The 15,482-nt window shown below is 32.1% G+C and overlaps 2 protein-coding genes and 1 long non-coding RNA gene across 4 annotated transcripts in view; 2 read left to right on the forward strand and 1 right to left on the reverse strand.

Moving 5' to 3' along the window:
* Window positions 1-284: 284 nt before the first annotated feature.
* Window positions 285-5,513, forward strand: LOC130902437 (high mobility group protein I). Its single transcript, XM_057814581.1, has 4 exons — window positions 285-423; window positions 2,071-2,249; window positions 2,826-2,928; window positions 4,656-5,513. Exons 2-4 carry the CDS (start codon window positions 2,103-2,105, stop codon window positions 4,757-4,759), a joined length of 354 nt encoding a protein of 117 aa, XP_057670564.1. The 5' UTR covers window positions 285-423; window positions 2,071-2,102; the 3' UTR covers window positions 4,760-5,513.
* Window positions 5,514-7,927: 2,414 nt separating this feature from the next.
* The window catches only part of LOC130902760 (putative fatty acyl-CoA reductase CG5065), a 43,831-nt gene continuing 36,276 nt past the window's right edge, over window positions 7,928-15,482 (forward strand). Inside the window, exon 1 of one of the 2 annotated variants that reach the window (XM_057815042.1) lies at window positions 7,928-8,200. The gene's annotated coding sequence lies outside the window, so the exon portion shown is untranslated. The remainder of the gene's footprint in view (window positions 8,201-15,482) is intronic. The other variant, XM_057815041.1, reaches the window with a different exon arrangement.
* LOC130902764 (uncharacterized) lies at window positions 8,898-13,835 on the reverse strand. Its single transcript, XR_009060466.1, has 3 exons — window positions 13,650-13,835; window positions 11,965-12,316; window positions 8,898-10,716 (listed from the first exon to the last, which is right to left on the reverse strand). It is a non-coding gene; the product is annotated as an uncharacterized LOC130902764 (long non-coding RNA).

The raw sequence follows: 15,482 nt of genomic DNA on the forward strand, positions 1-15,482 counted from the left end.
GCAGAATCTAAGTTATATTTAGTTTAATCAATTTAATTTGAAAATAAATATGTATATGAATGATTCATATACATTTTCCCTCTGTCAAATTGAAATCTTTTACATATATCTACATCTCCATATCGATTTTCCACGCCCAATACTTGTTTAATAGTAATATCTCAACAAATTATCATATTGTTTCGCTAAAAAGTGCGTTGAGATAGTATCCTCATTACCTACAATAAACAAGTTTCTAAAGAGGAATAAAAAAATAATAATATCCATTTTGAAAAGAAAAACCGTTGAAGTTAGAAAAGGACAATGATTAGTTTGTTTGATGAAGAAATACTCTGATTGGATAAATCGTTTTGGCGCGTAGTAAAAGCGACCTCACCGGAACGCTTTCGAACGATCGGCATAGCCAGCTAGTGTGTGTGTTTGGTAAGTCGATTTATTTTATCCCTTCAAGAATTAATTTAAAATTATATGAATTTATTAGAATTTGTACAAAATTATTAGTAGATATTAGTTTTTTTACTGTAATTTACTGTGTTATTGTTTTCAAAATATCTGTTGTAGTATTGGAGGAATTAATTTCAGACTGTAATAATAGGTATTTATTTTGCCTGGCATGGCCGACCAACATTCGCGAACCAAGCCAAGTAAACTCGTTTTCCCAGTTTAAAAAATAATTTCTCTGAAAGTATGTAGAGTTATACCACGTCAATGGTCTCAAATTAAAGCTAATTTTTTCTTGTTTATATTAATATTATGTTTTAAATACAAAGCGAAGTATTTTATTCAAAAAATATTTGGGTGTTGTCGTAGAATTTTAATATCCTATTATTTTGAGCATTTGAGAATGGCGCGCGCGGTAGCTTTCGAAATGACGCCGTCTTTTAGAAATGTTTATCAAAAATATTTATTTAAACATTGACTGTAGGTGTTTAACTTGTTTACAATATTTTACTAGTATTAAAATATAAAAATAAATAAAAATTTCCGGAAGTTTGGAATTGTTTTTGATAAGAATACTGCAAAGCTTGATTTATATGAAGGCCATGGGGTTGTTGACTAGACGTTATTTTGAAGTGGAGGCTCTTGTTTTTTTCTTTCCTAAATAAATATATCTTTTCCTCTCCGAACATTAATTTATTCATATTGTAATCTTCACTTTTTTAAAGATTGGCTATTCAGGTTTCATATAAAATTAATTTAGCTGTACTACGTTTAATATTAACCAAAAACTTTATAGATGCTTGTTATTTTTAAAACAAGATGGCGTTACCATTGTATTGACTATATTGATTTTCAGTTATATTACAGGGTGGTCACGTAATTTTTTTGTTTTATCAAAAAATAAAACAATACTATTGTTCATATCTATTCATTTTATTTTCTTGATATTAATTATTCATTACAAAAAAGATAATGGAATTTTCTACTATATGGAGGATTTATATAAATTTTTATAAAACTTCTTTTACTTCTAGAATGTTTTATTTTGATCGAATTTTCGTGAATAATAATGCTTCTGACGCCTGCGTCTTCTAGGTTACACCGTTGAGTATAACTCTTAATTCTACGTTGATTAAATATGGATTTAATTTTGAATACATTCATGAATTTTGTACGAGATGTGTGTAAATATTCATCACAATTTTTTCGTTCGCGAACTACACATCTTTCTCTAATTGTGTCAGAATCAATTTCATGTACCTGATGGCTTAAAATAGTATTGTTAATGTTTTTGTTTGGTCAATTAATTTACAAGAGATGAGAGAGGGCAAGCTTGAGGATTCTTAAAATTTAATGATTATTCATGAAAGGTTGTTATTTAGGTGAGTAACTTGAACATGTACACAGGACCGTCTCAAAAATTTTCGTTGCCACTAAATAACTTTGTTTATTGTCAATGTAAAATGATTACATATACACGATTCACCCAATTAGGTTCTTATTAGATTATATCGATTTTTATTTTGATTACTATTACTTAGTTTTTATGTCTTGAAATTGGTTGCTGCGCTTATCAAATGAAAACAAGTTTTTGGAAAATATGCGGCAATGGTACTTTTATTATTCCAGTTTAATATTTTTGTAATCTCTCATATTACAAAATGTCAGACGATGCTTCAACAACGCCTTCAAAAAGAGGTCGTAAGTCAAATGCGGAAAAAGCAGAAAAAGCAGAAAAGGCAGAAAAGGTAGAAAAAGTAGAAAAAGAAAAAGTTGAAAAAAACGACACAAAGAAAAGGGGGAAAAAAGTAAGTATTTGTTTCATACATTTTCAAAATGTATTTCTAAAATATGAAAAAAATATCCTTTTGTCTCTTTACCTAAATTACATTATGTCATAACTATTAATTTAGACCTGGAGGATCGTGGATCTGAAAAGTAGGAAGGTGCACTTTAAGGAAAAAGTCAATATTATTTATAGTTTCAAAGTAGGGAACAGACGTTGCTGGAAAGGGATCAGAATTCAGGAGCTATTAGAATTAAGTTGGAATTTCTGAAACCGTTGACGATATTCATACTGAATATACTGTTTACACCACCACCAACACTAACAATTACACTGTCCAACGCGCGTTTCGATAACAAAGTTATCGTCTTCAGAGACTGAAGGTAAAATGGAGTCAGTTTACCTTCAGTCTCTGAAGACGATAACTTTGTTATCGAAACGCGCGTTGGACAGTGTAATTGTTAGTGTTGGTGTAGTGGTGGTGTAAACAGTATATTCAATAAGCTACTAGAATGTTCATTTACTCTGAATTTGGAAAATTTTTATTTACCACAATTATTGTCATCTTTATCTACAGATATTTGTTTGTTTGCTGTAGGAAGCTGAAGAAGATGGTGCATCTCCCGCGAAAAGAGGCAGGGGAAGGCCAAAGGGTACCACAAAAAAGAAAACTGTCGTCAAGCCCAAGGCAAAAGTTGCAGGTAAACTTAAATTGAGTATTCAGTCTTTGGAAATATGTAAATATTTACTAAACTGGAGATAAATAATATGTAAAACAAATAAAATGAGTTACCGTTTTTATACTTTTTTTTCGAGGTTTATATTGAAATAAGAAATTAGAGTTTGAAAGTATATAATCCACAATTAACATATTTCGCTTACACAGAAGTATATACAAACCTCAAAGCTCTAAATTCATTATCCACTGACGATAAATAATCATCTTCTTGTACAGATTTTTCTTATCAATAAACTCCATCATAATAATATATCCCTATCAAGGTCTGGTGTTACCATTACATTAATATGGGTATCGTCTCATGCCAGAAACGACCAGGAAGGTGAATGGTCCATTGACTGCAGACGTGACTCCTTTGAGTCAAAGAAATACAAAAATTGTAAGCATACTACTTATTTTGCATACTAGCCTTGACTCATGGTTATTTAATGGTCTTTTCCGACTCTCCTAAATGGCAGTACTGCAAAACAACATAAAGTTACATACTTAGAAGTTATCTACAAGACTCCATTAAATACTGTACTCACCAGCTAGGGAACTTGATTCAGGAAACTGTAACTTCTGTGGTGTAGTTAGCATGCCTAATTGATTTGAAAGACATTAATGTGTTCAACAACATCTTCATGTTATCTAAACAGTTTGATAATGTTACATTGTAATTTAATAAATGTAGAGCTAGCCACATAAACTACACTGATTTGGTACAAGACGTTTGAGTTCGTAAACCGCTAGAAAAAAGTTAGTAAATCACCAAACAGTATTACGAGACTGTTCGTTCTGACTGCAAATGAAAATGGCAGCCTGTTTTCCACGACGAGAAATATGCCTTGAAAACTGAAAGTTTTTTCATACTATTGTAGGTACCACAACTTAGCGCGGTGCAATAGTGTCAGAAATGTATCTGGTTGGAAAACCCCCGCCAGAAGCGACTCAAAGTTCCGGAAAATCCATTCCGAAAAATCGACAAGGTACACGCGTAAAACATTTTCATATTTTTTTTGGATCTTAACTAAGCGCGGTGCAGTAATGCCAGAAATCGGACAGGTTAAAAAACCTTTGACAAAATTCGAACAATGTCGATGTAGATGTCAAATGAAAGTATTTTAAGTCTTTATGACGCCATTCTAAATATCTCTTTCCTACCCCAAATAAAAAAAAATACGAGGAAAACTGGCAGAGCGAAGTAGTAAAACTTTATCAGTGAGATTTTTACATCCTGGCACAAAACATGATTTATATACCCTATATATACCTATATACCTTATATTTTTAGGTTGATCAAAGTTTAATAATAACGCTTATTTTAGAATAATCGAGAGAATAACTGTCGTATTTACTTTGTATCATATGTTCAGTTTTATTTTATACCTGTGACGTCACGCAATATGGCGGCCTTAATGAAATGTTTAAACTACCTACAAAATTTTTGAATTTTCATTAATTTTTCTCTATAAATATTGATCAAAGAATTGAAAAAAACATTATAAAATTTGTATGTATACTATCCAAAACTATTTTTTTTTCAACCATGCAAGTAACCTATTCTATAAGTTTCATATTATTCTTCTGAAAAATACTTCTCCACCAAATTAGATTTACTTTTGTCACCTATATTTTCACATTTGAACACAAATAATTTCCAAAAATTCGTTGTAATTAACAATTTCATTTAAATTGAATTTTTTCCAGGACGAGGTCGTGGAAGACCGAAGAAGAAAGAAGAGCCCAAGGATTCAGAAGATGAAGACAACGACGATAATGATGCCGTCGAAGAGGAAGAAGAAGATGATTAAATATATTTTCGCGTATAATTTTTGATTTAGCCAAATCCGATAAATCGGGCGCCAATCTCAAAAACCAATCGTCGAAACTGTTTCTCATTTATAATTTTATTTCTAAATAGTTATACACTAAAAAATATCATTCCCTATGTGTTCTTGTTTCATTCGTAGACGATGGTATCGTGAAATCACTCATAAATTTGGCTACTTTGAATCTCTTAATGTTTCTGTCGCTTTAGTGACCATATATTTATGAATATTAAGTTTTAGTTTAAAAAGTAATGTATTTTTAAGTTATTTTATGTTTAAAAGACATGAAAGTGTTGAAATCTCCACTAGTTTAACTCACAGCTACAACAAAATATTTAAAACACTTTTTATTTGAATATTTATAAACGCCATGGATGATTTTTCAAATTTATGTCTTTTAAACCCTAAAAGTATGTCTTAGAAAGACTGAATCGACAAATCTCGTAGATTTGTTGAAACTTACCAGATTTGACAATTGAATAAATTTATTTTAATTGAAAATCGCGGTCAAATTTATTTGTGATGTGCCGCTGGTTGAGGCGTTGACTATGGACTTTTGTGTAGATTTTTTAATAAAAGAGGTTATATGAGTTGGTGGGCGCACAATAATTTCTTTTAGTTTGTAATTTGTGTAATTTGATACTTTTAGATTTTGAAATTAGTCCCTTTCGTTTAAGCATGTGTTTCAGTGTCATAGTCATTGTCAAATTAATTTAATAAATTTAAGTTTTAAGTATTTCCTTCGATTTATCATTTCCCAATTTAAATAAGAAAAATATCGATACAAAACATAAAGAAAGTGGAAATGAGATAATAGTATAGGTGCAATAGCGTTCCATAAAGTATTGTTCAGATATACATATCAAAAAAACTCCCTCAACTAAAAATTGCAATATTCAAATGGTTTAGTTTGAAATTTCTTATAATTTTTTCTTAATGTAAATTTTTTATTTAAAGTATCTATACGAACCGTGGTCAAAAAAGAGTACAACTGTCAAGCTACACACAAATTTCGTACTCTTTGTGATAATTGTTCGCAATGATTTACTTCTGTTTGAGAAATAAATATGAGTACAATGTCATCACCTTGCAAAATCATAATTGGCTTACAAACGTAGATGAGGAACCATCATTAAGAGTTGTACTTAATATAACGAGCGTAGATAATTTCAGTAAAATTAAATACAAAGATGAATTTGTTGCTTCATTTATAATACAAATACAGTAAGACCCCGCTTAACGCGAAAGATACGTTCCATCAAAGTAGACCGTAATGCAAAACAGTGCTAAACTGTAATAATGTAAATAATGAGGTTAGGGGAGGACGGATAGAAAATATAAAAGAAATTTCTTTGTATAAGATGGATAACTTCCATACTGCATAAAATGACACACTATTGTTATTCAGTTCAAATTGTCCCAAAGTTTTAGAGTTATTCACGTATATACAAAACTAGAGAAGCAGCGTAGATTAAGATCGATACACTTTTGCATGCGTTTGAACCACATGCCGATTGAGGCACCTCCAAAACGCATCAACCGTTTCTTCAGGTGTTGAAAAAGTTGTCCTCGCAATTTATTTTTAATCTTCCAGAATAAGAAATCATTTGGTGCTAAACAATTGTACGGCGGATGAATCAACAATTCGTTCAAAAACGTTTTTGTTTGAACTGATGAGTGACGACTCGTATTGTCGTGAACGATTTTTTCTGGCAACAAAAGATGATGTACCATTCAGAATTGACCGTTCTATGTTGCTCTAATGGAACGTTGTTGGCATGTCCTGTTATATCAAATAAACAGGGTCCCATTTCCCTAGAACAACTTTTGTTAGATTTGACTCGTCTTGAAAGACTCATACAGTCAATTGTTGTTTAGATTCGGGTTTATATGCTAGATCCATGATTTATCGCATGTCACATGTTATATAATTTTTTGCACAAACCATTTTTTCAGCGATAAATCGCGATAAGTCTTTTTGACAGCTAAATGTTCATCCGATATTGAATGTATGCGAGTGGAACTAATGCCCAAGTATACCTCAATCTCACAATATGTCACATGACGATCTTGCAATATCAGTTAACGCACAGCATCGATGTTTTCTGGCACAACAGCCTGTTTGGGATGACCCTTACGAAATTAATACTGTAGCGCAATGCGACCACGATTAGATTCGGAAAACCTAACTATTTACTCCGCATCTACTCACCGTATTACACGTTGCGTTGTTCTGAATACAGATACTTCGTCAGTTAAAACAGCCACGATTAGGTGGCATGTTCTTGTTTCCCACATGAATAATAATAGCATGAATCGGAAGGTAAGTAAATTATTCAAGTAGTCGACTTAACTTAGTTATCAATTATTATTAATATTAAAAAGCCTCTGCGGAGTATTACAAATTTTCTCTTGGATAAGTAATAGAAAATATATTTAAATTATTTAATTATAATATTTTTTGTGGATTCTACAGCCCTTTATAACTTGGGTTTAATGAAAGTAGCTATTCTTTATGAAAGAGTCTTTGTCGAGGTCGTGAGTGGAAATACAGTAACGTCCATGTTCCTTTGTCTATGCACTTATTTTCATTTTAAACATTCCTGCAATTGCGTCATTGTTTTTACTGAACAGTGATATAATTAACTTTTAATATAATTCCAACAATGCTTGACCTAATAATATAAAAGCCGATTCTGGGCAGTCGAGAAAATCAATACTTAACCCTATAAATGTAGACGAACTTATCAGCAGAACATTATTATTAACAAATGTATCTTTTTAAAAATGATTTAAATGAGAAGCACAATAAATATTCTAATTCTAATCAATCCACAACTATAAGTAAATTTATTAGGAATTGAGTTGAATTGAACACTATTTTTGATAATAATAACAATAATAATATTAAACCAACAATTTGGTTATTACCGAAGTGATTAGTGAATAAACTCCTAAAATTGATTTTTGTTACTAGACATTTCTGTATTATTGTATTGTATTTAAATTGTATTTTTTTAATAAAAATTTTATGATACCACTTACTTGTTTGAATACGGCCCTGTTCATTCCCTTTGAAGTGAAAACTGTAACGAAAATTCTCGGAACTGTAAACGCATAGATGAAAATACTTCCTAGTTTGATCAGCTGCTCCCAGATGACGCATGTATGCAATTTGAGCAATGACATCAGTCCGGCCTACTGCTGCTTAGATTGGTACTCGCCCAAATTTAAAGCTGTGTGATACTATATTGATTTTTTCGTAAAACTACTTGAAATTTTTAGTAATTCCCTTTAATTTTCCGATCAGTTCTTCGGCAAATAAATTTAGTGAGTTCTGTGAAGTTTAATGAATATTTAAGTGTGATTTTGTGTTGAATTCTCGGATTAATTTGAGTGTGTGAAGCCGGCTCCTCAGATTAGGTAAGAATTCGTGCCAAAACTAAATCGAGGTGGGGGTTTTTCGATAAAAATTTTTATCATTTGCTCACATTACACTGATTTAAACACCATCATTCCGTTTATTATAAAAAGCTGAGAAGCTTTTGCAAGCTCGCTACACGATCCTAAATAAAGGAATAGCCCTAACCTTAAAAAATAATTTAGGTCTCTATGATTTATAACTCAAATAATTTGCATTTTATATTATTTGTTTATAATAATGAACTGTTGGTATATTATTACGTTTTCTTTCATAATTCGATCTTTTTTTTTTGGTTTTTATGTAGGCGAGTATTAACGTTATTGTATAAGAACGTACAATATCACTACTAATTATACAGGGTTATAAGATTTTAACGTTAATTTTGCATGTTTTATATTTAAATATTTGGGGATATGTTAAAAGTGTTTATAAACAGTTTTTTAGTATTGTGCAAATGTAGATATAGAAATTGAATATCAAAAACTTTTTCATGTAGTTTTTGTTTTATTTATTATTGAAAATAGAACTAACTGAATTAATTCTCGATTAAAGAGTAGTTTAAACCCATTATCACTGTTCTACGGTTTCATGAAATTCGTGTCTATATCGTGAGGATCAAAAAGATAATAGAGGGATAATTTTAAAATAAAATCAATACAATTTGTAGAAAGAATATAAAAATTGCAGAATGATAAATTTATTAAACTCATCCATATATTAAATAGACGATAAAGTAAAGTAGACGCCGGTAACAGGGGTGGTTTAGCCGCTTACTGATCACGTCGACAGCTGGTTCCAGTGCCGGGTTTGTGAATTTATTGCAGTGGGGTTCATTCAAGGGTATGTGAAATAAAATAAAAAGCTGATAAGATGTAATGTTTTATGAATTATAAAACGTGTAAGTAATATACAAGGTGCGGAATAAAGTTATTATTTTAGCTTAGGCGCAATTTAGGCAGTTTAGGCGCTTGCAATGTATAAATTTATTTGTTTTCTTCAACCTTTCGGGTATAAATATTTTTAATTGGATCTTATTGAGTTCGTAGGTTGATATTTTATTTGAACTTTGATTTATTTTAGTTTCTTTAAGTTTCAATTCTTACTAGGAGCATTATCAAAAAGAAAAAATAACGCTGGACACAATATGAATTGAAATTTATGTTATAATTATTTTTTTTCAAATGTCAAAAATTTATGTCACATAATTTGACAGAAGGATTTTTCGGAAACTATAACCGAGTTCAGGTAGATCACCTATCAGCTGTTTGCGGATCCTAACTCAGAACGAGATTTAGAGGTTTGTCCTTGGTAGCTGAGCTGGCAGAACTAGTTCAGGAAGTGTACACTAAAGCGTTCTTTATCATCAAATGCTCTATTGCTCTCTGCACTATGTCGTTTTATACACTCATGAACTGGCCTGCACTGGTCCAGTTTAGTACAGTTCCAGTGCAGCTATCAAGAACAAACCTCATATCACAGTTTCCGAACGTCGTATTCAATTTTTGGTTGAAATTTCAAATTTAAAACATGATATACAAGAACTTTTCATTTTTATTATTTTTTCGTGTGTTCAATTCTTCCATGATATGTATTTAGTTGTTTAATAGATTCTAGATGTTTAATATTTGTCATTGAGCAGTTATGAAAGATTTACCCTCTCTTACGGATTTTGCACGAAAGTTTGAAACTTACTTTTAATAGATAATCCATAGATAAATGGACAACCCTTAAGCTGATCGTATTTACCCACCAGTCTACCAGGGTAGAAAGGATGATAACTACGACGCGATAAGTCAGTTTCCGAACAACAATGACCGTGATCCGGGTTAGTTTCCGAACATTTAGATCTTGATCCAGTTAACCCGATTATTAAGTATCAGTTGACATATCTCATACATTTAACGATTTACGTTACACTTAAGGTTCGTTCCAACCCATCAAAAACCGTCCTTGGTACGTTGACGATTCTGCGCAATAGAGAACGATTCTACACACGTAGATAAGAAAGTTTATCCCGTTAAGCATCCGCCCTTGGACAAAGTCTATGGATAAATGCGAAACGGGACATTCCATCACCCTTTGATAGTCCCATAGGAACTTATCGTAATTCGCATCTTGATTCTCTTAGCTGGATATACACCCTTGTCGTGGGTGTTAGCTTAGAAACTTTCTAACCGGTAAGAAAAGCTGAAATCCTAGTGGTCTTTCGCTTTATCTATAGTTGTCTGCGATGTAGGAGAGTTGTCGGAAAAGTTTCCGATTTAACAAAGAAACAAGACATTTTGAGTCAATGGCAAATACGTTCTTTTGATATACCGATAGCCTCTAATATTAATCCGATGGTATTCCAGTAGCAACTTTTTCTATGTTATAGCTGGTTGTCGAAGTTTTTGGCGTCCCGAACGCACAAAGCTTTACAGTCCTTAATGATGGTGCAGAGTCTCCTTAACCAGTTTCCAACTCATCTTTCATTTCGGTAGATGTATTGCCTTTCGAAAATAAATATTCAATAGCTCTGAAAAAAATTAGGAGATTGGGAATCAACTTTATCATTCTAATGAAGAAATATTGTCAAAGAATTATTATCGTCTGAGAATCTTAACGTATTATGATACACCAAAACTAATTCAATGGGATTAGGATCAGTGTGATGAGGTGGCAATCTCAAAATATTGTCACTATGTTGTTAGTCAACATAAGTCTTAAACCTTATACACCTCTATATGAGATATGTTGATAAAAAAGGTTCCCAATGAATTTTTACAATTAAAAACATGTTTATTAGTATTGGATAATACATGTTTAGATCAATTTTGCATACGGTTTACCAACTTCTTTAGTTTGAAAAGTAAAAGTCTGCTGTCGCGCCGCGAATACAGCTTAAAACCTCTTATTTCAGCTCTTCGTTGGTTGTGATATGCGTTCCTTTTCTTTAATTCAGGAAAGATATGATAATCACTGGGTGCCAAGTAAGGAAATCTGTACGTCCTTCTTTGAATTATTTGCACAATTTGCAAATTCATACTTTTCCCCGTACACCTCACACAGTTGATGTATGTTATTATAGTTTTGTATGTTATTATAGTTTTATGAACTAGAATGCCCACTTTTTTTTCAGCTTTTCTACCTTGTATATAAGTATAAGTAGTTGCCATACTTTTTTTCCTTTGCCTTTCTTTTTTTTGTTTTTTGGATCCCGATATTTGTTCAAATCTTCGACAACCTTTTGATTTTTGTTAATGTATGTTTTCCATTTATTTATCCTTTTTTGCGTGGGTTGTCAACGTTCAATCCTGGTCTTCTAATCTTTGTCTTTTTTTCTGGATTGGGACCGACAACAGTGGTCTAAATCCAGAGAAATTCAAATACATGATCAGATTGTCTAGGAGCCTTGAACACCGGAAATTTCCAGTAATTTTAAGTGAGACAATCAGATAAAGAAAGTTGGCGTTGTTTTGACTGATCTCGCAAATCGCATCGGAACAACATATCGAACCTCCCTCGTATCTGCACTCTTACGAGCTCACGTATCTATGGTTTCTAGCGCGCTCTGATGTTACTAGATATTGACTAGTTTTGGGATTCCATGAAGTTTTCAGGGTCTCATATTGTTTTTTAGAAAATGATTTTAAATTGAAGATTTTGTGCAAAGTTACCTACCAAACCGAATAATTTATGTCATCTTATGTAATCATAGTCGACCATTTAGTAATATATTACGTAAACCCGTAAAATTTTCCAAAAATTTTGAGCACGTACTTACTTTGGAGTAATTTTTGTTGTAAATCGTTTAAAACATGAAAAAGGAATGCTCTTATCCATCTCTGGTTCCTTTGAGTTCCCTCCAAAATTCTGTTCGGTTCGATGGCTAGAAAACATACCTGTTTCTCATAAAATTCAGTCTCTACATCCGCACTAAAAAAAATTCATATCTTCTCTGCAAAATACAAATCAGAAGCCAATATGTGGAAGTTTTAAAACCATGGAAAAGTCTTTGGATTGGCTGAACTTTAAGAACTAGAGCCCAAGGCGGGTTTTATTCTACAACCTCAAAGATATCCATAGTGTTAAGAGGTCGCAGAGGTCGTCTTGCTGTAATTTATAGTACAGTTCAGCTGAAAAGATAGAATAGTACTTTAATCTTCCATCAGCTGCATGGTGGGGTGGTTGGTGGGAAAGATTGGTACGCGTAATGAAAGAATTACTCCGTAAAGTACTCAAGCGATCAAGTTTGACTTATGAAGAGATATGTACTACTCTATGTGATTGTGAAGCGATAATTAAATCGAGACCAATAACCTACCATTCAGATGATATTAATGAACCAAGACCGTTATCCCCAGCGATGTTCTTAATGGAAGCAGAAGATATAGAAGTGCCTGATTTGGATTGTATTGAAAAAATGGATTAAAAAGAGGTTTAAATATCGGCAAGAGTTAAGAAATAATTTACGTCAACGTTTTCGAGTTGAATATCTTGATCAATTCTCACGAAGACGACTACAAGCAAATCATAAATCCAAGGTACCACTAGGTGAAATTGTTCTCGTTGGTAATGATAATCAGAAACGTTTAGATTGGCCAGTGCAACGAATTTTTCAATTGGAGGTACAGTCGCCTAATGAACAGATGATCCTTCAGGGAAATGTTGAAAAGGGAGTTAAATCGACTAAAGTAAAGAAAATAATATTGCCAGAGAAAGATCAAGACAAAGAAAATAATTCATTTAAAGAAGCGCTAATAACAACAAGATGCGGAAGACAAATAAAAGCTTAAAAGAGATTTGGAGTAAATGATTAATTTTGTTATTGATAAAAAAAAATTATTTTCTTTGTGTTTGTTTGTATTGAAATTAATTTTTTGAGTCAAAAATTAACTCAAAAGTGGGAGGATGTTAAGAGTGCCGCTATTTAAAAATGTCTTTTGTTTTTTTTTGTTTAATAATAGTTTAAGTTTATTGAATTATTTGATATTGATGTAAGACTTTTTAAAAAGTATTTATCTAAAAGTTTAATTACTCGTAATTAAGAAATAACTAATTATTAATATTTTTTAATCTAATCACAACAGATAGCTTTGAACAAATGAATTGGGATCAAAGATAAGGACAAGTTGATCTTTCGTAAAGATTGTAGAAACTAATTGATGTATACGGTTTCCAAACTTTGGCAAAAAATGCCCCTTAGCATTCAAATTAACTGAAGCAATAAGTTTCCTTAATCCCAATAAGACCGATTCAGAACAATCCGTGCAACTGATGGTGGCAAAAAGAGCTTTTAGAAATATTCTGACGAATCAGATCACTATAAATAAGATGAAAAACTATTCCAATGTAATAGAGTAGATGATTTTTGGAGTTTAAAATCATTTCACTAAGCAATGCGACAGCAGAGAGATTTTCTGTCAATAAGGAGATTTTGGTTGAAAATTAAAAAGAAAAATTACTTACAGGCCAGAGATTAGTGTACGATTCTCTACAAAACATTGGTGTGTAGTAACTTCACGAAATTTCAACCGGAAAAATGTGAAAACTGGGAGAAAGACGAAAATTTGATTTTATACTAGATAACCTGATTATGCTTTAATTAACAATATTTATTATACGGCGTTCTGTTCACGATGGTAGCTATTACAATTATTATCGACACGTGGAACCACTGCGCATTAAAACTTAATATAAAGTGAAATTAAATAAGGTATATATGTACTTTGGAACTAATTAACGCTTTTAACATGTAATGGTATATTTATTTTCATATACATAATGATTACATAGTCTGCAAACGTGAAATATAATGTACAATTGTACAATTAGTTCATTAGGCTCTGTTACTAGCGGTAAAATTCACGTTATGGAATACTACCATGAATAATTGGAATGAAAAAAACTGTTAGAAAAATGTATTCATCATTTAACATTTCCAATGTTTCAAATAAACTTTTCAGTATTGAGTCTTAACAAGATCGCACCCAAGAACAGTTTTTTCATATCCGCGCCAATAGCTATCTTCGATTAGTAGGTGCATATTCCGTCCTTCCTAAGTTGAACCAGTTGTGGATTTCCAGCAGGCTGAGTAGACTGTTGCTCAAAATCGGCAGATTTTAAGTTAAAGTTGAACGTGATTCAATAAAAAAAAATTGAAAAACGAAGGTATTGATAAATAACCTACTAAACTAAACAAGATTTCAATGTCAAAATATTTTATTACTCAACATATTCTCCTCTTAATTGGATACATTTATTACAGCGAACCTGCAACGTCTCTAGACCTTTCAAAAAAAATGTTTCAAACCAGACTTCTCGTTGGAAGAAAATTGACGACTTTTTAAATTTTTTTTCAGTTGAGGAAAGAGATGATAATCGGACGGAGTCAAATCTAGTGAATGAGGGGGGTGTTCTAGTAATTCAAACCCTAAATATCGAATTTTTTGCATGGGGCGTTGTCCTGCAAAAACAAAACACCTTTGGATAGCTTTCCGTGTCTTTTCTCTTTAATTTTTTCCCGTAGAGTGGTCAGTAATGTCGAATAGTAATCTCCAGTTATTGTTCTACCCTTATCCAAAAAATCAATCATAATTACTTCATGGCAATCCCAAAAAACTGAAGCAAGAACTTTTTCAGCAGATTTTTGGACATGAAACTTTTTAGGTCTTGCAGAACCAGAGTATCGCCATTCCATCGATTGTTGCTTTGTTTCTGGATCGTAGAAATGTACCGAAATCTCATCCATAGTAACAATTCGGTTTAAGAAGTCTACATCGTTTTCAAATCGAACACAGATCGAACGCGATGCTTCTACCCTTGCACGCTTTTGGTCAACATTCAAACATTTGGGGATCCATTTTGCAGCAATTTTTCTCAGGTTCAAATTGACGTGAACTATATGATGAACGCATTTGATAAAATTATGTCATGAACTACATCGATATTTTTCGGGGACTGACACAGAAACTGCCCTTCCCGATCGATCATCATCTTCAATGGAAAATTTACCTGTTTTGAAGCTTGCAGTCCAATTTATCACGGTCGCATACAAAGGACTTTGATCACCAAGGGTATTAAGCATATCTTCGTAAATCTGCTTACCTCTTAACCCTTTTAAATACAGATAATTAATGATGATGGCTCTATACTTTTTTCTTTTAATTTATTGCGTAACTCTGGTTTACTTTTTTGACGTCAAACTTTACACTGACACTTCTAGTAAATTATTGTTGGTTGCTATGGTAACGCAATATTTTGTTTATGCATGGAACTGGTCTACGCTAACTAGATATCAAT

The sequence above is a fragment of the Diorhabda carinulata genome, chromosome X, assembly GCF_026250575.1.
Source record: "Diorhabda carinulata isolate Delta chromosome X, icDioCari1.1, whole genome shotgun sequence".
NCBI classification, from domain to species: Eukaryota; Metazoa; Arthropoda; class Insecta; order Coleoptera; family Chrysomelidae; genus Diorhabda; species Diorhabda carinulata.

What these genes read in the sequence shown, in the direction of transcription:
- LOC130902437 (XM_057814581.1), top strand. Translation starts at nt 2,103, where the DNA reads ATGTCAGACGATGCTTCAACAACGCCTTCAAAAAGAGGTCGTAAGTCA. An exon ending in CAAAGAAAAGGGGGAAAAAA is followed by an intron (nt 2,250 to 2,825) that starts GTAAGTATTTGT and finishes TGTTTGCTGTAG; the next exon opens with GAAGCTGAAGAAGATGGTGC. An exon ending in GCCCAAGGCAAAAGTTGCAG is followed by an intron (nt 2,929 to 4,655) that starts GTAAACTTAAAT and finishes AATTTTTTCCAG; the next exon opens with GACGAGGTCGTGGAAGACCG.